The sequence below is a fragment of the Lepidochelys kempii genome, chromosome 3 (assembly GCF_965140285.1).
Source record: "Lepidochelys kempii isolate rLepKem1 chromosome 3, rLepKem1.hap1, whole genome shotgun sequence".
Classification (NCBI taxonomy): domain Eukaryota; kingdom Metazoa; phylum Chordata; order Testudines; family Cheloniidae; genus Lepidochelys; species Lepidochelys kempii.
Genome location: NC_136382.1, coordinates 7531510 through 7558173, shown reverse-complemented (window position 1 = coordinate 7558173; position 26664 = coordinate 7531510). Strand labels below are relative to the sequence as shown.

Sequence of the window (26664 nt, the reverse complement as noted above, 5' to 3'; positions counted from 1 at the left end):
AATTTCATCAGGCCTTGATGACCTGAATACATGTAATTTATCTAAATAGTCTATAACTTGTTCTTCCTACTTTGACCTGCATTCCTTCCGCTGATGTTAATAATAATTGTGTTTTGAGTGTCTGGTCACAATTTAGCTTTTTAGTGGATACAGGCAAAATAGACATTAAGGATCTTGGCCTTCTTCATGTTGTCTACCTGTCACCATTCATGTTGTCTGTTTTTACCTCTCCTTCCCTGCTAAGTACAGGACCTACACTTTCTTTGCCTTTCTCTTGTGCCTAATGTATTTAAAGAACCTCTTCTTATTGTATTTTATGTCCCTTCCTAGATGTACTCGTTTGTGCCTTGTCCTTTCTGCTTTTGTCCCTACTTGCTTGTGTTATTCTTTTGTACTTCTCCTTAGCAATTTGTCCATCTTTCCCCTTTCTGTAGGATTCCTTTTTTTTTTTTTTTCAAGTAATCAATATAACTCCATCAGGAGCTCTTTAGCCTCTTACTAGTCTTCCTGTCTTTTCTTCGCATCGGGATAGTTTGTTGTTGCTCCTTTAACATCTCTTTGAGAAACTGCCAGCTTTCCTAAACTCCTTTTTCTGCTCGCTCTTCTTCCTTTACATAGAGTCATGAAATCTGTTATTTCATGATCACTTTCACCCAAACTGTCTTCCACCTTCAAATTTGCAACCAATTCCTCCCTGTTAGTCAGAATAAAGTCTAAAATGGTTTTCCTGCTGCCTGTTTCCTCCACATTGTGAAACACAAGGTTGTCCCCAATACATTCCAAAAAACGTATTGGAAATTTTGTATTTTGTTGTATTTCTTTTCTAACAGATGTCTGGGTAGTTAGTCCCCCATTACTACCAGATCATTTGTTCTGGGAATTTCTGTTTGTGTTGTTGAGTGTAGAAAGCCATGAGGCAAGTATCTGGAAGGGGTTGACTCTCAAATTGGTTTAGGTGTTTAATTTTTTTTAAATAACCCACTTTTAAAAACATAGCTTAATAACTTAAGAGAATAGGTGGCCTGGATTTTAGCAGTGCTAGAAAGAAAGCTGATTAACCACCCTTAAGATACAGCCTTTCCTACCCATCCATACATAGAAAACTCTCTTCCAGGCTCTTATCATCTTGTGTCTCGAATACTGCAACATCCTGTTCTCTGGCCTTGACAAATGCAATCTTGCCCCGCTCGTATCTATTGAGACTGCTGCTGCAGAGGACATCCTCCTAGCCCATCGCTTTGCCATGTTACCCCCTCTTTTCCCTCCTCCTTTCTCTATTGTATCAAATATAAGCTGCTTGTCTTTGCCTTCAAGGTTCTACACAACTTATCTCTGATTCAGCAGCGAGACGCCGATCCCCATCTCTGATTAGCCCATGATGCTAGCAACCCTTGCCCACTTGTTAAATTTTTAAACAAGCATCCTCATGGTTACTCCTATGATGCCCCTCACCCTTGGGAGGAGCTTCCTGTAAACATCTGTAAAGCTACTTCATTGTCCTTCAGATCTCCTTAAAAGTCTCTCCTTTGCTTTGTCGTCTACAAAAAACTTGACAACAGTTAGACTGCTAGTGTGCTGAGACCGCTGTGTATAATGCTGACCCAATGTTGTCTCATTGATTCCTTGTACTCCCCGGTCTCTCTTTATCAATCTGTTGATTCTTCTCTTCTGCTTAGATTGTAAACTCTTTGGGGCAGAGATCATTTTTCTGTTTGTACAGCACGTAATAAAGTGGACTTCTTGTCCATTACTAGGGTGCCTAGATTTTATGGTGGTACAAATAATATTAAAAATAAAATAAAAGGCAACCTACATTATATGGAGAAATTGCAGGATAGAAATATCAGGTATTGAAATACCCCAAATCACCGGTTACTTTTGAAAATTCTTGTCAGTATATTTGGAATTTTGTTACTTCTTTGTTTAAATAAATAAGGTTGTATTTAAAAACTCCTAATTAGGGAGTGGTAGCAAATGGGATTTTGCAATATTGTAACCCTCAATGCTTAGGAATTTTATTAAAGCTGCTAGGCAGGGATTTGCAAACACTTTCCTAGTGTGGACCACATCTTAATAGAATGAGTGTCTAAAGTACACTTGCCTCTTCTGTGTCTTCTCGCATGGACACCACCTCCTTCCGTCGATAATCCCATAACAGCACTGCAGCATCTATAGCAATTGCATTCCTGGGACAATGATAATAGGGTTTGTGTTTTTTTTTTTTTTAAAAAAAAAGCTTCTTTTAATGGAACTGGAAACAAGGAGTGCCACCTGCCATGTGACCAGTCAACTAATGGGAACCTCTGCACTAATGGATGGTCTTAAGTCAACACTGATGCAAAATGGGAGAGGTACCAAACACAGAAGTCCAACTGTAAAGGGAGATGAGAAAACAATTTTTTTTGGAGGGGGGGATGTTACATCCAACAAGATGAGTTATTTCCAATTAATGTAAAGCCATATACTTAGAGAGAGAGAGAGAGAGAGAGAGAGAGAGAGGGAATAGATAGCACAGACGCAAATGTGAGGGGGTGGGGCAGCTATCTAGAAATCAGAGAAACCAGAGGATGCTAAAGGTAACTGAAAATCACCTAACTGTGTCACGCTGCCAAAAAATAAATGAATATAACTCAGTTCTCCCCTGTATATAGAGTGTTCTCATAACAAGGCTGTGTGCACAGAGCCCTTTGAAGATCATATCTGGAGTAGTGGGTGCTGTTCTGAACCTTGTTGGAGGGTACTGGGGAAAAAAACAGAGAAGGGCAATGGAAATGATACAAGAACCAGATTTAAAAGCAATGGGGGCAGGGGAAACTGAGGGAGTTCAATCCATATCATATAGAAGAAAAGGGATATAGAGGCTGAGGGCTTGTATGAGAGAAATACCTTCAAGGTGGTAATACACATGGTCTATTTTCTCCACTTGTACTTTCTACATAAGCTTCCTTTACAAGTTGGTGGGACGAGGCTAAAACTGAAGAAGGTAATATATTCTGGTGGAAGATTAGGGAGATGATGTTTAACATTAAGAGCAATTGGCTGCTGGAGTAGTTTTCTATTCGGTGGTCACTGGATTCATGCTTTCTGGTATTCCTGTGTATGAATCATTCATTACCTGGTTGTAAGCTGCTCCCCCTGTCAGGTTCCTGATTCGTGTTTCTCTTTCATGTATAGGTGCAAAGTAGCTCAACATGAGTGGCCTTGGGGACAGCTCAACAGATCCTGCTAACCCTGATTCCCGGAAGAGGAAGGGGTCGCCGTGTGATACGTTGGCCCAGAGGTACGTGCGCTGTTCCAAATCCATTTCTCCCACATGGCTACTTTGTCATTCTAACCGCATCGTTCTGTCCCATCTGCTTGAGCAGATGGAGCAGGTTTCATCTACTCATAAATGTTCACACTTCCCACCAGAACTCAGCTCCACTTTTATTAGTGACTGTGGTGGAAGAGGGAACATGATGGAAATATAACTTTCCATCTGCTCTTCTTGCTTTTAGGCGGCAACTGATGATAGAGGCTCATTATCAAAGTTAATTTATTGATTTATAAATTGAGAGCATTTGGTGGTGGCATGGGGAGATATCGAGAGGGCTTTCTTGGTATGAGTTAGGGATGGTTGCATTACTTGTGAATGTCAAAGCCGTGTGTGAGGTCTTCAGGTCAGCCCAAGGCTTGTGCCTCCCTACAGGGTGCCCAAGCAATGCATATTTCCATCAGGTTCCAAAGACCTTGGTGATGAGATTCTTTTACACCATCGTACATTCAGGAGACACGTTAGTCTAAATTATAGTCATTTTCATGTGATTGTCCAAACAGCCCTAATGGCAGATTCCTTTCATAATTCAGCTTGCTCTAGAAATCTGCTTTTTGTGTGTGGCTTTCCCAGTAATTTTTCCATTGTGCTGCCCATTGGTTAAGGCTAAGCAAATCCAACATGTATTTCATCCTGGTTTATGTAGTTGTGAGCATTGTAGCAAAAATGACTGTCATGCTGTGTGGTCCTTGCTGGCACTGGTGTGACTCTGTCAAGTCTGGCTGTTTCCCTTTTGGTTCAGCCTATGTTAGGAAAGAGTTTATTGCATTTTAGTGCCGCTGTTAAGTGTGTGCCTCTGCTTCCTATGAAGCTGTTGTGCTCATCTTCACACAGCGCATGTGCAGTGACAATGCTCAGCGTTTGCTTTCTGTCCGTTTTGCACATGTATGGACCTTTTGTATTTGACTGAAGTTGTGGCCGTTTCTAGACCGTAAATATAAAGATGGCAGTAAGTTGTTAATCTAGTAAAGAGGTTTAAGATGATTCTGTTTGATAACTTCAAATATTTTCTACTCACCTTTTCAGTGACTGCTTCTCCCTTCCTTTAGCAGTGAATCTTCTACGGAATTTCCAGACCTTCCAGTAGTGCTGATTACAATGGTGATTTGGGTTCATAGCCTAACTATGCCATCAACTTAAAAAATGAAACAATATATTTGGTTTCAGAGTAACAGCCGTGTTAGTCTGTATTCGCAAAAAGAAAAGGAGTACTTGTGGCACCTTAGAGACTAACAAATTTATTTGAGCATGAGCTTTCGTGAGCTACAGCTCACTTCATCGGATGCATACCGTGGAAACTGCAGCAGACTTTATATATACACAGAGAATATGAAACAATACCCCCTCCCACCCCACTGTCCTGCTGGTAATAGCTTATCTAAAGTGATCTACAGGACTACAGGACAGGCCTAACAAAGAAAATAACAGAACGCCACTAGCCGTCACCTTCAGCCCCCAACTAAAACCCCTCCAACGCATTATTAAGGATCTACAACCTATCCTAAAGGATGACCCAGCACTCTCACAAATCTTGGGCGACAGGCCAGTCCTTGCCTACAGACAGCCCCGCAACCTGAAGCAAATACTCACCAACAACCACATACCACACAACAGAACCACTAACCCAGGAACTTATCCTTGCAGCAAAGCCCGTTGCCAACTGTGTCCACATATCTATTCAGGGGACACCATCACAGGGCCTAATAACATCAGCCACACTATCAGAGGCTCGTTCACCTGCATATCCACCAATGTGATATATGCCATCATGTGCCAGCAATGCCCCTCTGCCATGTACATTGGTCAAACTGGACAGTCTCTACGTAAAAGAATAAATGGACACAAATCAGATGTCAAGAATTATAACATTCATAAACCAGTCGGAGAACACTTCAATCTCTCTGGTCACGCAATCACAGACATGAAGGTTGCTATCTTAAAACAAAAAAACTTCAAATCCAGACTCCAGCGAGAAACTGCTGAATTGGAATTCATTTGCAAATTGGATACTATTAATTTAGGCTTAAATAGAGACTGGGAGTGGCTAAGTCATTATGCAAGGTAGCCTGTTTCCTCTTGTTTTTTCCTACCCCCCCCCCCCCAGATGTTCTGGTTTAACTTGGATTTAAACTTGGAGAGTGGTCAGTTTGGATGAGCTATTACCAGCAGGAGAGTGAGTTTGTGTGTGTATGGGGGTGGGGGGATGTGAGAAAACCTGGATTTGTGCAGCAAATAGCCCAACTTGATTATCATGCACATTGTGTAAAGAGTTGTCACTTTGGATGGGCTATCACCAGCAGGAGAGTGAATTTGTGTGGGGGGGTGGAGGGTGAAAAAACCTGGATTTGTGCTGGAAATGGCCCACCTGATGATCACTTTAGATAAGCTATTACCAGCAGGACAGTGGGGTGGGAGGGGGTATTGTTTCATATTCTCTATGTATATATAAAGTCTGCTGCAGTTTCCACGGTATGCATCCGATGAAGTGAGCTGTAGCTCACGAAAGCTCATGCTCAAATAAATTGGTTAGTCTCTAAGGTGCCACAAGTACTCCTTTTCTTTTTGCGAATATATTTGGTGTAAACTGCAGTAATTCCACAAGAAACGCTTTTCTGGTAACACTTATTTCCATCCCTAGCAAAGACTTCTATAGTACTGTGAGACATTTGCCATTTCTGCCATTGTGTAGGAGAGCAGGTGTTTGAATCAAAACTCTACCACGTGTTCTAGGCCTGCCTAAAGCCCTGAGTCTAGCGTAGAGCCGAATCCAATTAATTCTAGTGTTTCAACTGGAGCCAGGTCATTCCCTTAGAGATGAACTCCCTTTGTCCCTCAAGCACAGTCCATGTGTAGTGTCTGTGTGGAGCAAAGAAGACCTGTATGCCTGTTCTTGAAGGCTCCATTGCCTAAATAAATAAGAATGTGCATGGTTCTGTTTCTTATATTTATTATAACGCCTTTCTTTATTGGGAAACCTGGCTCATAGCCCAATAGTAAAGTCCTTAAACCGGCCATGCATTTTCTTTTCTAACTAGCTTTCTCATTCTCCATTCTTGTAGTGATCACTCCCTCAGAAACCTTGCTATACAGATACAGAAAGTCCTTAAGAAGATTCAGAGTAAGAGCAGGCTAGGACAGTAGAATGGATTATACAGCTCCTTTCACACATAAGTAGGGGTCTACCAAATCCGTTGGCCGTGAAAATCACGTCATGGACCGTGAAATATGGTCTCCGGCTGCCCAGCTGTGAAGGCAGAGCAGAGAATGGTGGCTGCTGCCAGGACACCAAGCTCAGAAGGAAGGGTGGCAATACCATGGCACCCTCACTTCTCTGCAGCTGCTGCCGGCTGCACTGCCTCTCTCCAGCCGCCCAGCTCTGAAGGCAGGCTAGAGAGCAGTGGCTGCTGGTTGGGCTCCCAGGTCTGAAGGCAGGACCGCAGCCAACAGCTGCAGAGAAGTAAAGGTGGCATGGTACTGCCAACCTTACTTCTGGGCTGCTGCTGGCAGCGGTGCTGCCGTGAGCGCTGGGCACCTAGGCAGCAGCCGCTGCTCTCCCGCCTCCCAGCTGCAGGCAGTGCTGCCATCAGCAACAGCGCAGAAGTGAGGGTGGCATTGCTGCAACGCCCTGATAGGCTTGCGACCCCCTTTTGGGTCCAGACCCCTAGTTTGAGAAACGCTGCGGAGAAATCACACATTTCCTATGGGTTGGTCACGGCATAAACAGAAAATTTCACTGATGTGTAACACATCTGCAAAATTTGCTATTTGTGCCATGACCAACCTGCAAAATTTGTGTGATTTCTCTGTGATTTGAGTAGACCCCTATACATAAGGTATCGAAAAGCACTTTGCAAAGTGCTAACTGGGATACCTGTATGCAAATGTGGCAGCCATTAGGAGCTTTCTCACAGATTGGGACACTGGAATGTGTTTCCCTAGGAGAGGGAATGTTGGCCAGTGCCCCGGTGCTATATCCTACTCTCTTCAGAAAGTGCTAATGAGATGTTTTAACTTCCACCGGTGTCTGGCAGAGACAACTTCCTGCTCCACATCTTGTTCAAAGGCTGGAGTATGTAGCATGCTACAGAGCTACTTGAATTTCAGAATTCCTGTGTAAAAGCATGGACAGTGTCACAGTTCCTGTGACAGGTTTCAGAGTAGCAGCCATGTTAGTCGATATTCGCAAAAAGAAAAGGAGGACTTGTGGCACCTTAGAGACTAACAAATTTATTTGAGCATAAGCTTTCGTCCTAAAGTGAGCTGTAGCTCACGAAAGCTTATGCTCAAATATATTCGTTAGTCTCTAAGGTGCCTCAAGTCCTCCTTTTCTAGTTACTGTGATGATACTCCAGAGTCATAAAGAACAGCCCACTGCTATAATATTCTCCTGATGCTTTTATGTAGGGAAAATCAGCCTATTCTCCCTCCCACAACTTGAAAGTTGCCACAGCAACAGTGGCATTAAGTTTTTTTTTGCACCAAATGAGTTCACCCACAACAAGTAGCTTTTCTTCTTTTTCCCTTTTGATTCACAGAGAGGGGAGGAAATTAATTTGACCTTAACTGAAATACCTATTCAACTCTATTGAGACATTTACCTGCCCTTTAATAAGCAAAGAGGACCTACCTGTGTGTGAGTCTGAATGTTTTGCAAAATGACTCACTGCATTGGAGTTGGTTGCTGCTCTGTATTCATCTGCATGGCTCAGTGTGGTATGTGGGGTGTTTCTGTGACTTGCTTATAAAGTGATCCACTAGATTTGCTTTAGTTGCTTTTGCAAACAGAGATTGATTGCAGTTTTTCTTTCTTTTTCTTTTTTGTTTTTCTTTCATTCAAACTTTTACCTTTTAACTTATGAAATCTCAGACCTTTGGCATTGTGCCTCATATTTCTCTTTGGTATCTCACCAGAAAATTTTATTGGCCTATTTACAGCATGCTCTGTGGAGCGTATGTATGTTAATATGTTGAGTAACATTTCCTTTGAAATGCATATGGTAGTGGGGGTGGGGAGATCACACTTTTCAGATAGATGTTCTCTTTCACATACCTCTAGGCCCCTGCCAAGTGCATTAGATCCCTGGAGCTAATGTAATTGGGTATAGTTTAGTCCTTCCCTTGATGTAAGTGGGTCACTTTCTAGAGCACAAAAGTTACTTCAGATTTCACTGATACCAATTACAAAAAGAGGATAAGATGATAGCCTGGACAGACCCAACAATTTTGCGGAAGGTGGAACTCAAACTTGCCACTGGCCTGTTTACAGTAACATTTAACTATTTGCTTGGGTATGATACAGCTACCAACCACTTCATTGTCAGCTGCCTGATGGGAGAATGAATGTAACTGTACACACTCCTGAGTTAGCAGCCAATCATTATCTGATCCTATAAAAGTTATTGGACAGTGCTGCCTGTCTCCCTGAAAAGGCCTAGCAGTCACTTGTTACCTGTCACTTAATAGGAATCTAAGCTACACAGATTTGGCAAACCAGACCAGAAATTTTATTCCTTTTCTCCACACTGTGGAGTTGCCCACAGTCAGGTAGTTGATTATTTTTCAAAATACAGATTCTTCTGGGAGACCACCTGGCTCCTGATCTGCTGTATCAGCTGAACAGAAAGTTACCTCTCTGGCTTCTCAACCCTATGTGCAGCAGTTTGGGGAAGGAGAAAGGACAACAAGGTGTAGGAAGGTGAACCTCAGCCTAATGGAGGCACCAGGGAGGAGCCAGAGTTCCAGAACGGTGAGGGGCATGATGGTCCATCTAGGAGTGTGTGCAATTGTTAGTTGTTTACAGAGAGTCCAAGCCACAGTGAAGAGGACAGAGGAGAGTGCACACCCGTCAGGGCTAGCAGAAAAAATTAATAATATTGTTAGAAATAAATCAGAAAAAGGAACAACTCTGTAAACCCCGGAACATCTGTGCAGTGTGTGCATAGAGTTTCCTGTGGGTATATGGGTGTGTAGTTGGCTGGATATTTGGGGATGGAATAATCTCTAAGGAGCCTAAGCAGTAGCTGCAGACATATCAGAGTGCTGCTCGCTGTACGCTGGTCATAAGCATTTTGTATGTGTCCACTTTTACAGAGTGACTACCACAGAGGTGGGCAAACTATGTCCCCTGGGCCACACCCGGCCCGCTGGACTGTCCTGCCCGACCCCTGAGCTCCCGGCCCTGGAGGCTAGTCCCTGGCCCCTCCCCTGCTCTCCCCCCTCCCCTGCAGCTACGTGCCCGCCCACCTCCCAGGCTTTCCAATAAGCCTGTCCTGCTGCTCTGAGCCGCATGGTGGGGAGGGTTAGATAAGGGGCAGGAGGTCCTGGGGGGCAGTCAGGGGACAGTTGGATGGGGTGGAGGTTCGGGGGGCAGTCAGGAGACAGGGAGCAGGGGGGTTGGATAGGGGGTGGGGTCTTTGGGGGACAGTTAGGGACGGGGGTCCCAGGAGGGGGCGGTCAGGGGACAAGGAGTGTGGGGGGGTTGGATGGGTTGGGGGTCCTGGGGGGCCTCTCTGGGGCGGGGGTGTGGATAGGGGTTGGGACAGTCAGGGGACAGGGAGAAGGAGGGGGTTGGATAGGGGGTGGGGCCCGGGGGGGCGGTTAGGGGTGGGGGGTCCTGGAAGTGGGCGGGCAGGGGACAAGGAGCGGGGGGGTTGGATGGTTCGGGGGTTCTGAGGGGGGCGGGAAGCGGGAAGGGTGGATAGGGTGAGGGGCCAGGCTGTTGGCGGAGGCACAGCCTTCCCTACCGAGCCCTCCATACCGTTTTGCAACCCCGACGTGGCCCTCAGGCCAGAAAGTTTGCTCACCTCTGGACTACCACATACAGAAGATGGAACTGATCACTTTTTGCAGCTTTTAGCTTGTTCCTCTGCACAACCTCCTGCACTGGCTGGACAGAACTTGACTGCATGCTCAGAGAATTTTCAGTCCCCAACATATTCCTTTCAATTTTCCCTGTCTCTTTCCGTCTGATGAATGTACCTTGTAGCATTTGCCTTATGATCTGGAAATTGTTCTAGCTCAGTTTCAAAATTGTGGCCTGTTTGTGACCTACCACTCATGTCACATCAGCTTGTTAATTGTTGAGAATAATCCATTTTTAGATGATATTTTCTGAAATCATTTATTATTCTGCGTCCTTCTGAAGGTTGCAAGGAAGGTGATTTGACTGTTTTTATAAAAACTTTTATTTAGCAAATAGTGTGTATATATACATTTTTACTTGCTAGTCTCTATAAGAGACTCTCCATTGGCTGTTAAGAGTATAAGGCCTATAATTCACATTTGAGCAGTTCTGATTCCACTCAGTAGAGGTTTCAGAATGGTAGCCATGTTAGTCTGTATCAACAAAAAAACCGAGGTTAGTGATAGAGAGGGGGGCGTATGTGTGTCACAGAGCAGTTCATTGCACTCTTTTCCTGTTCGCAGTGTCTTTGGCACAGAAATATGTTATAGTCTCTAGAGGGACTCTCATGAGATCTAAGTTACAGCTCAGCTGTTGGCAGTTTGTCCACACCTCTGAATTTTGCCATAGGGAAAGAGTTCATGGGGAAGTATTTGGCCCTTTCATTTGGCTCTGACCTCAAGGAGGAGAGCTGCTGTTGGCATTTGTTGGGATGATACCAATAGCAATACTGAAAGAAAAGGAGTACTTGTGGCACCTCAGAGACTAACCAATTTATTTGAGCATAAGCTTTCGTGAGCTACAGCTCACTTCATCGGATGCATACTGTGGATGAAGTGAGCTGTAGCTCACGAAAGCTCATGCTCAAATAAATTGGTTAGTCTCTAAGGTGCCACAAGTACTCCTTTTCTTTTTGCGAATACAGACTAACACGGCTGTTACTCTGAAAATAACAATACTGCTTTTCATCCCAGTCCTGCCACTGAAGTCAACTAAAAATAAAATGTGAATCTTCAGTGGACTTTGTTGATCCTTTGTGTGTGACATTAGGACTGCTTTGCACCAGCTTGAATGCTGGCTTTGGCAAGGTAAGTGGCACTGCAGGTTTATAGTTCCCTTTCTGAAATAAGCAAGGAGTCCTGAATGTTGGTTTCTAAAAAGATACCTTTGAGGAATGTATTGAGTCTGCATTGTGCATGTCTTCCTGGGCTTTCGTTCTGTGACTCATTCTGCATAAAAATAGGCAAGGGCCTGAACCAAATCGTCCTGCATTTTGCAGACATTCAGATTGCAGCTTCATCCTGTCTCTAAGCAGAAAAGTTTCTGGGTGCCTGATAGACACACACATGCCTGTTTGGGGGAAGCAGTGGGAAAGTCATTAACCTGGAGTTTTGTTTTGTCACAGCAATGAAAAGCGACGCCGGGAGCAAGAGAATAAATACTTAGAGGAGCTGGCGGAGCTGCTGTCGGCAAACATTGGCGACATCGACACCCTGAGTGTCAAGCCAGACAAATGCAAGATTCTAAAAAAGACGGTCGACCAAATCCAGCAGATGAAGAGGTTGGAACAAGGTAAGGCTTGAACTCTGGGGCTGTGAGCCTGATAGAAAGACCATGCTCTGTTTGCATCGGCAGTATTGATTAAGTTACAAACAATAACCATGACATAGAGACAATTCTCTTTTATAAAGTTTTTCTTCTCCCACTTGTAAGGCATTTCCATGAAAGAAAGTATCATTTGTTTCTGTAGATGGTTACTTGAAGTCATAATATTCTGTTTGTGATGATGTCCTCATTTCCAGAGTGATCGGTTAAGCACTATAAGTCTGCACACTCTAATGCTGAGCATTTATCTGGTTTATCCTGGAAGTGCTTTACCAGCACTGAGCCCAGTTCTAATTCACAGGAGTCATCCTTCCTCCTATGAGCATTCTCATTAATTTGAACAGGACTGCTCTTAAAAGTGAAGTTTTCAGGATCAAGCTTGTTAACTAATGAATCTCTGATGTCACTGTAAGGTAGGTACATATGCATTAAACCCATTTTGAAGATGGGTAGGATGAGAGGCTGAGGAGGGCGTGGCTTTAGGAGCTGGTATTAGATTTTAGAAAATTTTCCTGGCTCTTAGTCTTGTGCTTGTATTGCTAGACCAGGCTTCTCTTCTATGTGACTTTAAGCAAGGAGAAAGCATCAGAAACAATGAACTCTTTAAAGACCAACTTTTGTGCCATTGTCCCTAATCATTTAAAAAGAGGAAGGAGACATTCAGAATGCTCTCTGAATAGAATGCTTTCTCCAAGCTTTCCACATGGCATCAGGAGGCTTTTAAAGAAAAAAGGGGATGTTTCTATATCAGTTTGTCAATAAATGAAAGCTTTGCTTAGCATCCCAAGGAGTTCTGCAGTGCTGAAGGTCTGGGGATGTGGGGCAGTGGTTTAGTTGTTACAGGAATAGGACTGGGCATCAGGAGATCTGGGTTTTCTGCCCAGCTTTGCCACACAGTTGCACTGTGTGACCTTGAGTGATTAATTTAATTTCATCTTACGTGGTTCCCCATCTGCACAATGAATCTAAACATTACCTATCCATCCATCACTGATGTGTCTGGGCACCATAAACAAAATTAAGAGAAGAATCATTTCTGTCTGAAAAAGACCCACCTCTCCCTCATTTGAAGCCGTTGTATTGACAGGGATAATTCTCCCATCCTTCACCTTTGTGAGGCTAAATTTATTGTTTGAAAAGCACTTTGGGACCCTCAGATGAAAGTCACTTGAAGTATTCCTTTTGGGGTTGAAGTTCACCCCTGTGCAGATCAAGCCCAAACCATATGCGCCACGTAAATCCAAAGGTCTTAGGAAACCAGGATTAAGTGCTGCATGTAGAACCCACAAGTGAGTATGTGTTACAGGTCCCCTTCTGTGCCAGTCTGCAGAGGATATGAGTGGTTACAGCCCCCAGCTGTAGCAGCTCATGCTTTTAGCTCTGGAGATACCTGGTTGGGGCAGCCATCACATAGTCCTTGGGGTGAATTTCACCCATTAGTAACCGAGGCAAGACAGGCTTGCCCAAGCTTCAGCCAATTCCTTTTGCCAAAATTCACGCTGGACATTTTCAGAATTAAATATTGTTGCCTTGTAACAGATGTTGAAGATTTCATAAACACAGTACTTGGCTTGTGTATGTGTGCGCTAACTTCAATCCTATTTAGTTCTTCATTGAATACACCGTTTTAGGTTGTATGTGCAGGAGTCATTGGCATGGATCCTCCTCACAGACTATTATTTTAGGAATGCAAATGCAGAACGCAGACTCCATAGCGTTAAAAAGGGGGTGAGGGGGCTGTTGTGAAACAGTCATCTCTGATTAAGTGTTGTATGTGTTACTTAGCCGTACTGTCGTCGCGAAGAAACAGGGAAACTGTTTTCAGATTTCATTCAGGTTACGTCTGAAATCTGAAAAGAATTTCATAGTGGGTAGGTACTTAAGAGATTCTTAGTTACTGGCACTTCAGTATTCATTAGTTTTCTTGACATTGCACAGCAGGGCTGAACATTAACTAGGATAAGTGCTACTTAAAAATATTGTTCCTTGAACTTTGTTCTGTATTGCCGGCTTATTTGGTACTGCACTGCACTGCTGAAGAAATGAAATTTCACCTCTGCGTTTTCTTAGCTAGCATTTCATTGCAGAGGCATTTAGCCTGAGAAGGTGATGGAGAGATGTTGAAATGTCAGTACATTTGCGCTGGGGTCACGAGAAGCTTTTTCAGTACTTGCATTTGTACCGAATGTTACACACATGTTGTTTGTTTCCTTATCTCCTTTCTGTTCTCCCCTCGTCTTTATTTCCATGTAGCCCCAGTCAAGAATCACTTAGTGTCAGCTGATTGCTTAGGTTCTGGTTTTGCTTCGGAAGCATTGTGAATGGCAGAGCATCTACTGCAAAGCCAGAGGACTTGCATTATGATCTGTTGAGAGCAAGGGAAGCCAGAGCTCTGCCTGAGGAAGAGGGTCACATACATCTTGGGAGTGCATCTAATGTGGCCTACGACAGCACTCAGAAGCACAGTGAAAACTTTCACAGGTACAGCCCTCGGTGCCCAGCTAGGCAACAGCAGCCAAGAGCATGCTTAATGCCATAGGGTTAGAGATGGGAATGAGACTTGAGGCTTATCCAGAAATAGTGGAGCATTTTACATCAAGATGAGGCAAGGACTTCATTGTGTGGTCGAGTCAAGTCAGCAGCTCAGTGTGTTGCAATGTGTTGAACAGATGAAGTCTAGGAACATCCATCTGTTATCGCTGGGCAGCCTAATGGGTTAAGAGCCACTCGCGGGCGCACTCTCTTGAATGGAAAGCTGTATATTTGTGGTGTCAAGACATTTAAGTGGAGTGTACCCACTTGGCAGTGGTGTGATAAGGAATTCATTAGTTTTAGAACACCTACATATGTGAGAGAGAGTGTGAGATTGTGTGTGAGTTTGTTGTGCGTTCTTCATTCCTGTGCTGCTACTCTTAATGCACTGCAACAGGTGTTCCCCAACACAAGAATTACAAATCCGAATCCCACATGCAGGTGTTCAAATGGGCACTTATGTAAAGCTTGTCTTATGTTACATACACCTCTCTCTCTATCTATATACAGTGATTGCACATGGGCAAGGCAAGCTTTAAAAAAACCACACATACACCTAAAAGCTCATCTGAGCATCCAGTTGGTTGTCTGTTAGGGAGCCCACCTGTGGAATTTAAGTTGTTTTCCAGCAATGACCAGAGTAGGGCAGGGTTCTTGGCACTGGGCCACATAATGGTTGACATTTTTGGTGGACAGCACAACACTAACACGGGGAAATATATATATGATAATCCATTTTTATTGTTGCAATGCTTAATTTAAAAAACAAAATAGCAAACTAAAATAATCTGCCCAATGGGGAACATAATGGGGAACTACAGGCCAGTCAGCCTCACCTCAGTCCCTGGAAAAATCATGGAGCAGGTCCTCAAAGAATCAATCCTGAAGCACTTGCATGAGAGGAAGGTGATCAGGAACAGCCAGCATGGATTCACCAAGGGAAGGTCATGCCTGACTAATCTAATCGCCTTTTATGATGAGATTACTGGTTCTGTGGATGAAGGGAAAGCAGTGGATGTATTGTTTCTTGACTTTAGCAAAGCTTTTGATACGGTCTCCCACAGTATTCTTGTCAACAAGTTAAAGAAGTATGGGCTGGATGAATGCACTATAAGGTGGGTAGAAAGCTGGCTAGATTGTCGGGCTCAACGGGTAGTGATCAATGGCTCCATGTCTAGTTGGCAGCCGGTGTCAAGTGGAGTGCCCCAGGGGTCGGTCCTGGGGCCGGTTTTGTTCAATATCTTCATAAATGATCTGGAGGATGGTGTGGATTGCACTCTCAGCAAATTTGCGGATGATACTAAACTGGGAGGAGTGGTAGATACGCTGGAGGGGAGGGATAGGATACAGAAGGACCTAGACAAATTGGAGGATTGGGCCAAAAGAAATCTGATGAGGTTCAATAAGGATAAGTGCAGGGTCCTGCACTTAGGATGGAAGAATCCAATGCACCGCTACAGACTAGGGACCGAATGGCTAGGCAGCAGTTCTGCGGAAAAGGACCTAGGGGTGACAGTGGACGAGAAGCTGGATATGAGTCAGCAGTGTGCCCTTGTTGCCAAGAAGGCCAATGGCATTTTGGGCTGTATAAGTAGGGGCATAGCGAGCAGATCGAGGGACGTGATCATTCCCCTCTATTCGACATTGGTGAGGCCTCATCTGGAGTACTGTGTCCAGTTTTGGGCCCCACACTACAAGAAGGATGTGGATAAATTGGAGAGAGTCCAGCGAAGGGCAACAAAAATGATTAGGGGTCTCGAACACATGACTTATGAGGAGAGGCTGAGGGAGCTGGGATTGTTTAGCCTGCAGAAGAGAAGAATGAGGGGGGATTTGATAGCTGCTTTCAACTACCTGAAAGGGGGTTCCAAAGAGGATGGCTCTAGACTGTTCTCAATGGTAGCAGATGAGAGAACGAGGAGTAATGGTCTCAAGTTGCAGTGGGGGAGGTTTAGATTGGATATTAGGAAAAACTTTTTCACTAAGAGGGTGGTGAAACACTGGAATGCGTTACCTAGGGAGGTGGTAGAATCTCCTTCCTTAGAGGTTTTTAAGGTCAGGCTTGACAAAGCCCTGGCTGGGATGATTTAACTGGGAATTGGTCCTGCTTCGAGCAGGGGGTTGGACTAGATGACCTTCAGGGGTCCCTTCCAACCCTGATATTCTATGATAATTGATAGGAAAAGGAGAAATGTTACACTGAACATGCAAACAGAGCAGCAGAGGCGGAGAGAATTTAAATGAAGTAAAGTAGGGGACTAAATCCCTTTAAATTCTGTTAGAAAATTCCTAAATGAAAGCCTGTGTTGAGTGCCGAGCACTTATCAGAGTTCTCTGCAAATTGTGAAGTTATGGGAGCCAGCAGGTGTAAGCTCATAATGAATGGAAACAATCTACAATTCAGCCACTTCTTGCCAAGTGTTCACTCACTAGTGGAAGTTTCCCCCACTGTCAGCCTTGAAGAGTTTGTTTCTCCTAAAGATTTAGAGGTCACATCTCCTCAGCTTTTCCTCTCCAAAATCATCTTTGTGTGTGTGTGTGTCTCTCTCTCTCTCTCTCTCTGCAGGATCTTACTTCTTTTTGTCCCACAAAATGGTGGAAGAACCAAAAGGAGGCAGGAAATCTTGTAAATGCATCACATAGATCAGCTAAGCCCTCCCTCCCCATCCCCCAGCACGCCTGGCGGCTGTTATTTAAAGTATGAAGCAAATGCTTTTAGAAAAGATTCCTAGGTTTGGATACTTTCCAATGTTAGTAATGTACAGTTGGCAGAACAAGCCGTTTGCGGCTGTGGCAACAACCTGAAATTCATCTGCCAAGACAGCAATAAATGCAGCAGAGGAAGGGTCCAGAAAGTTAATTTTTCAGTACTCATCTGTCCCACAAAAGTTTTTAGATTTTGAGTTAGTGCAACGTTGTGAATTTTGCTTTTCAGGCCTTCGATAGTGCTTTAGCAAAGTCCCTTAGACAGGGACGAGAACAAAAGCTCACTGCAGTCATTTGGGCCACACGTAACATTGGAGTGAAAAGGGAAAAATAATTGAATCCAGGTGTCTTGTTGAACATAATATTTTTAATAGGCTTGCTATTGTGGGCATGCCTGGAGGCAGGGGAGCAGGGATAGATTCAGAAGTTTGGAGTTTCCTAAGAATTTGGGAAACTTGTCCCATAATGAGTTTGGTGGTGGGGAGATTTTTGTTGGATGAACGTGGGGCCACATGATAGATGCTAGTCACATTGCTAAGTGCTTTGCAGGAAGGCTCCCAAACGTTATGGTGATGGACCCATGAAATAACCTGGATAGTACTGATGCACTTACCAAATGTAGATCAACCCATCCAAGGTGCTGCCTCCAACATAGGTCCATTACACAGATCTATGCTGCTTCTCTTTAAACCAGTTTGCTAGATAAGGTGTTAATAGTTCATTGAGAGAGTAATCCTTAAAAGCTGACCTAGAAAGACAGGATGTACATCCAAGAAGGTCCTGCTTCTGAGATTTAATAAATCTTTGTTTCACAAATCAACTGGGAGGGGCGAAAGAGATGACTTTATGGCGATAAGGCCCTGCTTGCTGTACAGTAGAAATGGTACATTTTGTAGTGCTTTGTCCATATTACTTTAAAAAGGTCAGTGAAGGCAGCGAGGTCTGTAGGAATGAACACAGGGTAGAAAATCAGGAATTGCTGAGTTCTAATCCAGGCTGTGTAGCTGACTCACTCTGTGGCCTTGAGTAAGTCACTTTACTTTTACATGCCGCAGTTCCCTCATCTGAAAAATGGGTAACATATTTACTCACCTACCCCAAACAGGTGTTGTAAGGATTAATATCTGTGCAGTATTTTGAACACACAACATGAAAGATAAATGCTATCTATTATTATTTAGTTGCCTACGTAGATTGTAAGCTCTTTGGGGCAGGGCCTTCTTTTTGCTACATATTTGTACAGTAAAACAGTGGAGCCTTGGTCCATCACTGAGGCTTCTAGGTCTTATTTGCAGAATACTGCTACTAATTCTCAAGTGGTGGGGCCTCCATTATTCCCCTGGGACACTGTTCCCACAGGCTAATGGACTCAGGAAGTGTTTCCCAATTCACTCTGATTTTTCCCTTTTTTAATTTCATCTCTTCACCGCTCATTATATTCTCTTCCCCCTCCTACCTTCAAACACACAGTTTACAATTCTTCTACCTCCTTGGTGTTTACAACCTTCAAATGTTTGCTCATTGTTCTCATAGCCTCACTTACCCACACTACTGTATACAGATTCAGCCTATTTAATTTTCCATCACAAATCCAACCCCAGTGATTTTATTGCTCTTTCTGAACTCCCTTCAATTTATCGATATCTTTCTGGCAGTGAGATGCCTAGGACTGAACACATTGTTCCAGGTGAGGTCACCCCGGAGCCAAATAAAGAGAGACTGACTCTTTGCTCTAAGACAGGATGCAGCTCTGCTCTGCTGGGATGTGTGTCTTGGTTTTTGGAAGGATATTTTTTTCCGAATTTTAAATAAATAAGTTCCTTGTGTGAAGGCACTAGCCTTTGTGTTACAAAACAAATAGCGGGAAAGAGTCTGGAAGGAGAGGGGTGGGGAAGTCCCTGGTGCTGGTGGATCTATTGTCAGAGAGAGGGTATTTTTTCCCTTTTAGACCTACCAACCTTGACTGTGTCCATTTTAAGACTGTCACCCAATCATTTGCCCCAAACACCCCTCCATTGATAGGGTGCTTAATTTCTTTTCAAAGTGGTAGTTTAAATGCAGCATCTTAATAGCATAAATCAAATAGTATTGAACTTTTGATCAGGATCTGCAAACTCTATCATCACCACAGAGGATTGTCCTTGAAAACCCTCCTAACAATTATTACAAGTAAATCTACAGCAAAGAATATTCAAGGGGGACCACCTTTTTTCCCCCCTACTGTATTTGCTTTTTTGCTGTTTGCTTTCTTCTGCACCTGCTGTGCTGCAGTACCTCATTAGTGCTCTGTGGAGATCAGTGTTTAGAACCAGCGTTACTTCTGTGTTCATTAGTTCAGCACGTGCATCCCCCTGTTCTGCGTCCACAGTATTTGGTATGCCAATTATTTAGTTAGTACCTGGTAGCCCCAGTCAATTTATTCCATGGTCTCCAAAATAAAGGAGTTTATTCCATGGCTACCGTGACAGTGTGTCATACCACTTATAAATCCTACATAGGCAACTATGAACTCTCAGGCTGTCCATGCAGACAAAGGGGTTCTCATGGCAGAAGGGAGATCATAAGAATGAACCCTCTGCCCTCTTGTGTGTGGTATGGTATGGTAGTGTTAGGTTCAGTTTGCAGATCTTTAATAATAGTATTTCTGTTACAGTACTGCCCATAAAACTTGACTGATCTGTGGATGTTTTAGTAGTGTGGTGGACTAGGAATTATCTTCTCTTATATATATTCAGTATTGTACCAGATGTGATCATTGTGCTGTCAGCGTCCTCCCTCTGTTTTTCACCTGCTGTCTCATCATATGTTTAGACTGTAAGCTCTTTGCGGCATTGTGTTTGTACAGCATCTAAACCAACAGGGCCTGATTCTTCTTTGGGCCATCTATGCACTACGTTTGAGTGAATCTAGCATTGGTGAAAGGTGGGAGATTGACAGCCCTGGACTGACTGCTTCCATCCACTGAGCAGGTTCGGCAAAGCCAATAATGGTGTGAGCTTTCAGAAGCTGCCCTGCTGAAGCATCCTCAGTCTGAGTTGCGGGAGACCCTGTCAGGGACAAGAGAAGAATTTAGGCTCCATGGTTCATTTTGTAGTAACAGTGATGATAACATTTGCATGGTTCTGTGTATGTTTATTAAAGATCTTAAAATTAAACAGCACAAGAATACTGGGAGCAAATATTATATGTACTCTACAGGTAGGGAAACTGAGGCACAGAGAGACTGTCCAAGTTTACACCAGAAGCCAGTGGCAGAACAGGGATTAGCACTCTGTTAGACTTCCTAGCTCCCAGTGACGTACTAGAACACTAGGCCTTAGCCCTAATGGACTGGGCTGAGATTGTTTTCAGTTAGTGACCATTTTTATGAATTTTTTTGCAGTGTGAACATTTATCCCTTATGAACTAGACTGAGACCCACCAAACTCATTTCACACCGGGGCTAATGAACTTGTAGGTGCAGACTTTTTTGTTCACGAAATTCTGCATTCTGGAGCCTCGTGCTGGGCCTGAAGATTGGGTAGAGTGCTTTCCTCCTTAAGGTTTCTTTCTAAATGATGGTTGCCAGTCGATGTCCACTCTGCTCTGGTCACTTTCTGTCCAATTTCTACCTGGTCTGAGTAGCCTTTGAGGATACATTTATTATTATTAGCAAACAAAACCTATGGTTAGTGATGGTTAAGGTTGCAGCAGGACACACCTTACACATCCACAACCGGAAAAGCATGGAAATAAGAACTTAAGGGAGAGACTTGCGCACATTTGCATTGCCTGTAGCATTGCTGATAACCTGCTTCAGCACTCTGTGTGGCTTTCATTTCCGTCCTCAACAGATAGCCAAAAGCAATACATACCCCATCTTTGTCAGACTCAGACTCTAACAAAAACCACTAACCTCCTATGCTTTTATATTAATTATGTCAACAGATCAGCACGTGTTGCACATTCCATGAATCTGGAAAGCTATTCTGCTGAACATTGCTAGGGTCACTGTAAAGTTTTTGTACTAGAGTGCAAGCTTGATGAAGTTGGGATATGTATGACTTTAAGTGACTTGCTCAAGTTCACACGCTGAATCTGTTATAGAGCCAGGAAATAAACCCAGATTTTCTGAGACTCAGTCCAGAGCCTTGAGCACAAGATCATCTTTCTCCTCTATTCTTCTGTTGTTCTAACTGTTTTCTGATGTTAGTCTCCATGTCACCCAGCATTCTCATATCTTTGATGTTTGCAGTCAACTCAGTAGTCATGTGATGTCCTGTTATAAGAACACAATGTTGTTACAACTATTAATGACAAATGGGGAAAATACCAAACAAACTCAGATCCACAGAAATACAAATTCTAATGGTTGTTACTCAGGCTGTCACTATTTGGTGTTAATTTGAATCCAAAGTAGATAATGACTACAGAACACCAAGCTGGGATGCCAAGTCTGTGGCTGTGGAGGAAACCTCCCAATCCTTTCCTGAGAGCCCTGTTCCTCTCTGGCATGGTGTGTGTCTGGAGGGAGAAATGTCACTCTCTTCTGACTTAAAGATCCACACCATGTGATCTTTACTCTTTGGCGAGGTGTCAGATTTTTGCAGTTTCAGCCTAACACAGCCACATTTTCAAGACAGTGTGACTCAACCAAAGCGCTTGTTGTGTGAACGGTGACACAGCAGGATAAATGTTCGGTGTCCAGTGTTGGTGGAAAATATGTATTTGATTCCCAGCACCTTCTGCTCAGAACAAGCCCAGAATGATTTGGTCTTGTCCAATCTGTCTCTGAGGGACACACACCCCTGCCTTTGGGAGGGTATTCCACAGCCTGAGAGATCTCATTGTCAGTAAGTCAGCCTAGATTTTCTTTTACACACAGAATGTAAGCCCATTTCTCCTTTCTTACACTCTGAACAATTCCTGTCTCTTTATGGGCCATCTGATTGAGGGGTGATGAGGAGCTACCTTGTGCCTTGGGAATCTCTGAGAGGGATTTTCTGCCCTAACTCCCTCGCTTAGGATGATCACACCTTATACGCCTGCTGCAGTATCTAGTATTGTGTAGCTTCCTACTCAAACATGATGATCACTTCCCACAACTTGCTATATTACTTTTTGTCAATTACCTTCCTTTATGGTCTGTCAGCTACTTTTCAGTTCGTGTAATGTCGTTCATATTCAAAATGATCTAAATTATCTTTTCAAGAAAGATTTTAAGACAGAAAAATTTCTCATCCACTGCATTTCTTTCATCCAGTCATTTTGTAATTACGTACCAAAAGATCAAAGATTTTTATAGAATGGTTTCATCTTTATAAAACTCAAGTGTGAGGTGCTCATGGTTTCATTATGCTCCTGTCACTGGCATAGTTTGTCCTAAATATTTCACTAAAGATTAATGTCAGATGTATGGGTTTACCTTATCCCTCATCTCTTTGTTGTATTCACCTCTCATCTGCCACCACATACTTAGATTATAAGCTTTTGAGGGCAGGAACTGTCTTTTCATTATTGTGTTTACAGCACCCAACATGATGGGGCTCTGATCCTTGACTGGGGCCTCTAGGTTCTACCTCAGTACAAATAAGAAATAATAATAGTGATGGATGTTAATTGTCAGGACCTATCATTTCCTTTTTTGCGGGGGAGGAGGTGGAAACTGGTATCACATTTCCCTATTTTTTGCAGTCTCTCTGGTACCTGCCAACTTCTTCAGGCCTTCTAAAAAAAAAAACAATTGCCAATGGTTTGGTAAGCTTATTTGGAAATGATTGTAAGATCCTGGGAGCTTTAACATCTGGACCATACACTCATATATATTCAGTTTTCCATTATTCTTGGTCTGTTGTATCAATAGCGATCTCATCATTGCATCCTAGTCCTATCCACTTCATTACATTAGTTGTTTTACTAAAGAATGAGTTTGTTCAAGGTGTGGAACAGCCTTTTAAAATCCTTAGAATTGCCGTTCATTTAATCTCCCTCCTCTTTCTAGTATTAGTCCTTTCTCCTGATAGTCTGATAAAAATACTTGAATCCCTCCAGCGGCATTAACTCCTAGTCTTGAATTGTCTGTCTGTAACTTCCCCTGCAAGTGTCAACTTATTCTAAATATTCTTGCTTGGTTATTTCTACGCTTTGCCAGGATCGTTGCCTTTAGTTCTCTGAGCAGTTCCTCCAGATGCCCATCTTGGCTACTGCTTTATCTCTTGCATTTTTCTTTTTCAGAGGAATGTATGTTTTGTCTTAATTATGATCTCTTCTGAAGGTTCTCTGTCTTTCCTTCCCCCACCAGGATCCCTTAGACCAGCAAGCACAGGGGATTCTTAGAGCCTGGATCTCCCCTCTTTAAAAAAAAGGTGGTAGTCTATCTCCACAGCCCTATCTCCACCTTTTGTAGCCTGCAGAGGGGGCGGTCCAGGTCCAAGGTCTGTTCATGGGAATGGAGCAGAGAATGGGGAAGGATGGTAGGGCTGAGAAGATACATTGTTTTTCCCTCCACCCTCCTCCCCACATCCTCTCTCCCACTCCCCAGTCCTTCCTAGTTTAAGCTATTCCTCCCTGGGGGCAGCGTCACCCGATGTGCCAACTGGAGGTTCATGCACAGGGCCTGGCTCAACTGCATTCCACTGAACGGAGCCATCTGCCACAGGAATTGGGACAAGCGATGAAGGAAATGTGGCTATGCTAACAAGACACTACCTCACATCCTCTGTAGCTGCAAGCCCCATTGCAGAGCCTGGCAGCTGCGACAGATCACCATCCAAGATCGCCTGGTCAGAACCATCCCACCGCCTGCAGGGAAGGTTGCCGTGTATTCGGCAGACCCTGGAATCGACAGCCAACTGCGACCGGACATCGTCATCACCAACGAGGACTGGCTGAAGATCATCCTGGTAGATGTCACCGTGCCCTTCGAGAATAAGACCCCGGCCTTCCACAATGCCTAAGCTCGAAAGGTGGGGAAATACACCCATCTGGCTGAAACCTTGAGAGCTAGGGGTTACCAGGTTCAGACACACATGCTGATCTTCGGAGCCTTGGGTGCATGGAACCCCAGTAAGAGCGAGTGCTGAGAAAATGCGGAATCGGTCAATGCTACACTTGGCTGATGTGTCAACTCAGGGTGTTAGTCGCCATCAGATGGTCAAGGGACATCTACATAGGACACATCACCGGTCATCGACAATAACAGAAGGGATGAGCTGGAGTGCTAAGGAGAAGCGAAGTGGGGAAAGTAACTGAAGTACTTTCCTCATGGATTGTATTTTCTAAGGTTTCAGAGTAACAGCCGTGTTAGTCTGTATTCGCAAAAAGAAAAGGAGGACTTGTGGCACCTTAGAGACTAACCAATTTATTTGAGCATAAGCTTTCGTGAGCTACAGCTCACTTCATCAGATGCATACTGTGGAAAGTGTAGATCTTTTTACACACACAAAGCATGAAAAAATACCTCCCCCCACCTCACTCTCCTGCTGGTAATAGCTTATCTAAAGTGATCACTCTCCTTACAATGTGTATGATAATCAAGTTGGGCCATTTCCAGCACAAATCCAGGTTTTCTCCCCCACCCCCCACACACAAACCCACTCTTCTGTTGGTAATAGCGTATCTAAAGTGACCACTCTCCTTACAATGTGTATGATAATCAGGGTGGGCCATTTCCAGCACAAATCCAGGGTTTAACAAGAACGTCGGGGCGGGGGGGGGGGGGAGGTAGGAAAAAACAAGGGGAAATAGGTTACCTTGCATAATGCCTTAGCCACTCACAGTCTCTATTCAAGCCTAAGTTAATTGTATCCAATTTGCAAATGAATTCCAATTCAACAGTCTCTCGCTGGAGTCTGGATTTGAAGTTTTTTTGTTGTAATATCGCAACTTTCATGTCTGTAATCGCGTGACCAGAGAGATTGAAGTGTTCTCCGACTGGTTTATGAATGTTATAATTCTTGACATCTGATTTGTGTCCATTTACTACTATCCCCAATAATGTCACGGCAAACCTGGTGGCTGAACTTTGTGACTTTGTCCTTACCCATAACTATTTTACATTTGGGGACCATGTATACCTTCAAATCAGCGGCAAAAACAAAACTATAAGAAAAGCCATTTTCTCCTAAGTAGCCAAAGTCCCTGCATATATTGTATATGGGCCTGATCCTGAGCAGGGCTGAACACCCACAAGCTATGTTGAAGTTATTGTTAATTTTAGATAATGGGCATCTGTCAGGATTAGGTCCTTAGAAGAGACCACATATGAACTAGACGATCTGTGTTATATGTAGGATGATATGATTAGGTCTGTTGCCTGCAATATTAAAATCTAGAGAATCTTAAACTTCCTATCTTCTCTGGAATGCACATTTTCTTTTGTAAAGTGATTTGTGGGGCAATAAAAGTTGTCTAACTACTAATTCTGCTGTTTAAGGTTAAAAGAAACATTATTAATGGAGGAAGTTAATTAGGTCCTTGCCCTTCATCTGTATGCATTGAGCAACATCAAGCATCACAGGCTTTGTAGCCTTAACTGGCTTTGCTGTGACTTTGGCATTAATATCATGTGTTTTAAGTTACAATATATAGTCTGGGAATGGAGGCTTTGAGACTTGTAGTTAGAGCAGGATGACAGTCACCCTTGTGCAGAGGGCCAGCATATGGCCTATAGCACTTAAATGTTGTATATGCCTCATGCTGGCCTTCTGCACGGGGTGAAATTCCCTTATTCAGTAATTTGCAAAACCTTGTATTAGGCCTAGGTCTAACAGGTATTAGTGTGACTTGGTGAGGCTCACTGTGGTGTTAGAGCTGGAGGGAGGTGATCACTTCAGTCTGATTCACTTACACTGTAAGTTTGTTGGGACAGGAACTGTCCTCTCATTAAGTGTGTATGGTGCCTAGCACAAAGGGGTCCCAATCCCAGATTGGGGCCTTGAAGTACTGCTTTCATGCAAATAAATAACAGTAGTTTAAGTCTAACATACAGGTTTTGTAAAAAAACAAAACAAAAAAACCTAAACCCAACAACAGAACGTTGTATGAAAAGCAACGCAAGGGGAAATGGCTCCTGGAAATAAAGTAAATTCAAAGTTCTTTAAAGGTTTTTAATTAATTAAAGGATTTAAAATTAATTAATTCAAACTGCATGAAAGATTGTCATGTCTAAAATTAGATTGTAATCTCTTCAGTGTACAACTGTCAACCTGATTCTGATCTCTCCAGTTTAAATGCATTGATTTTATTGGAGTTACTCATGATTTGCATTGGTTTAAGGGGGAATCAGAATTGGGACCTATGTATTTGTTCTATAAAAGGCAATTAGCAGGCTCTATAGTACAATGTAAATCATACTGGAGGCCTGATCCTGCAACATGATGGCTATGAGTTGCTGAGCATCCTCAGTTGTCTTTTGAAGTCAATGGGAGTTTGGGGTGCTCAGCAGGGGGAGGAGTTGGGGTGCAGGTTTGGCCCCAGTGTTTGCAAATCAAACATTGCAGCATTTTGCTAGTGCAAGAGGACCAGAAGACAGCATTGTCTAGTCAGTGTTTTTACGTGTTCTTTGTCTAACCTGAATGAACTGCAGTCATTGAGCAAATGGGGCACATGGTGAAAAGTAAGTTTGATT

At 43.4% G+C, this 26664-nt stretch overlaps 1 protein-coding gene across 17 annotated transcripts in view; it reads left to right on the top strand.

Annotated features, from left to right (window-relative positions):
• The window catches only part of NCOA1 (nuclear receptor coactivator 1), a 358642-nt gene that overhangs the window by 214792 nt on the left and 117186 nt on the right, over nt 1-26664 (top strand). For 15 of the 17 annotated variants that reach the window (XM_073335594.2, XM_073335589.2, XM_073335591.2 and 12 more), the window contains 2 exons: nt 3175-3280; nt 11620-11786. In XM_073335594.2, coding sequence (XP_073191695.1) covers nt 3192-3280; nt 11620-11786 — 256 coding nt within the window. In that variant the 5' untranslated portion in view covers nt 3175-3191. Of the gene's footprint in view, nt 1-3174; nt 3281-8880; nt 9060-11619; nt 11787-14083; nt 14301-26664 lie in introns of those variants that run through there. The other 2 variants (XM_073335600.2, XM_073335599.2) reach the window with 2 other exon arrangements.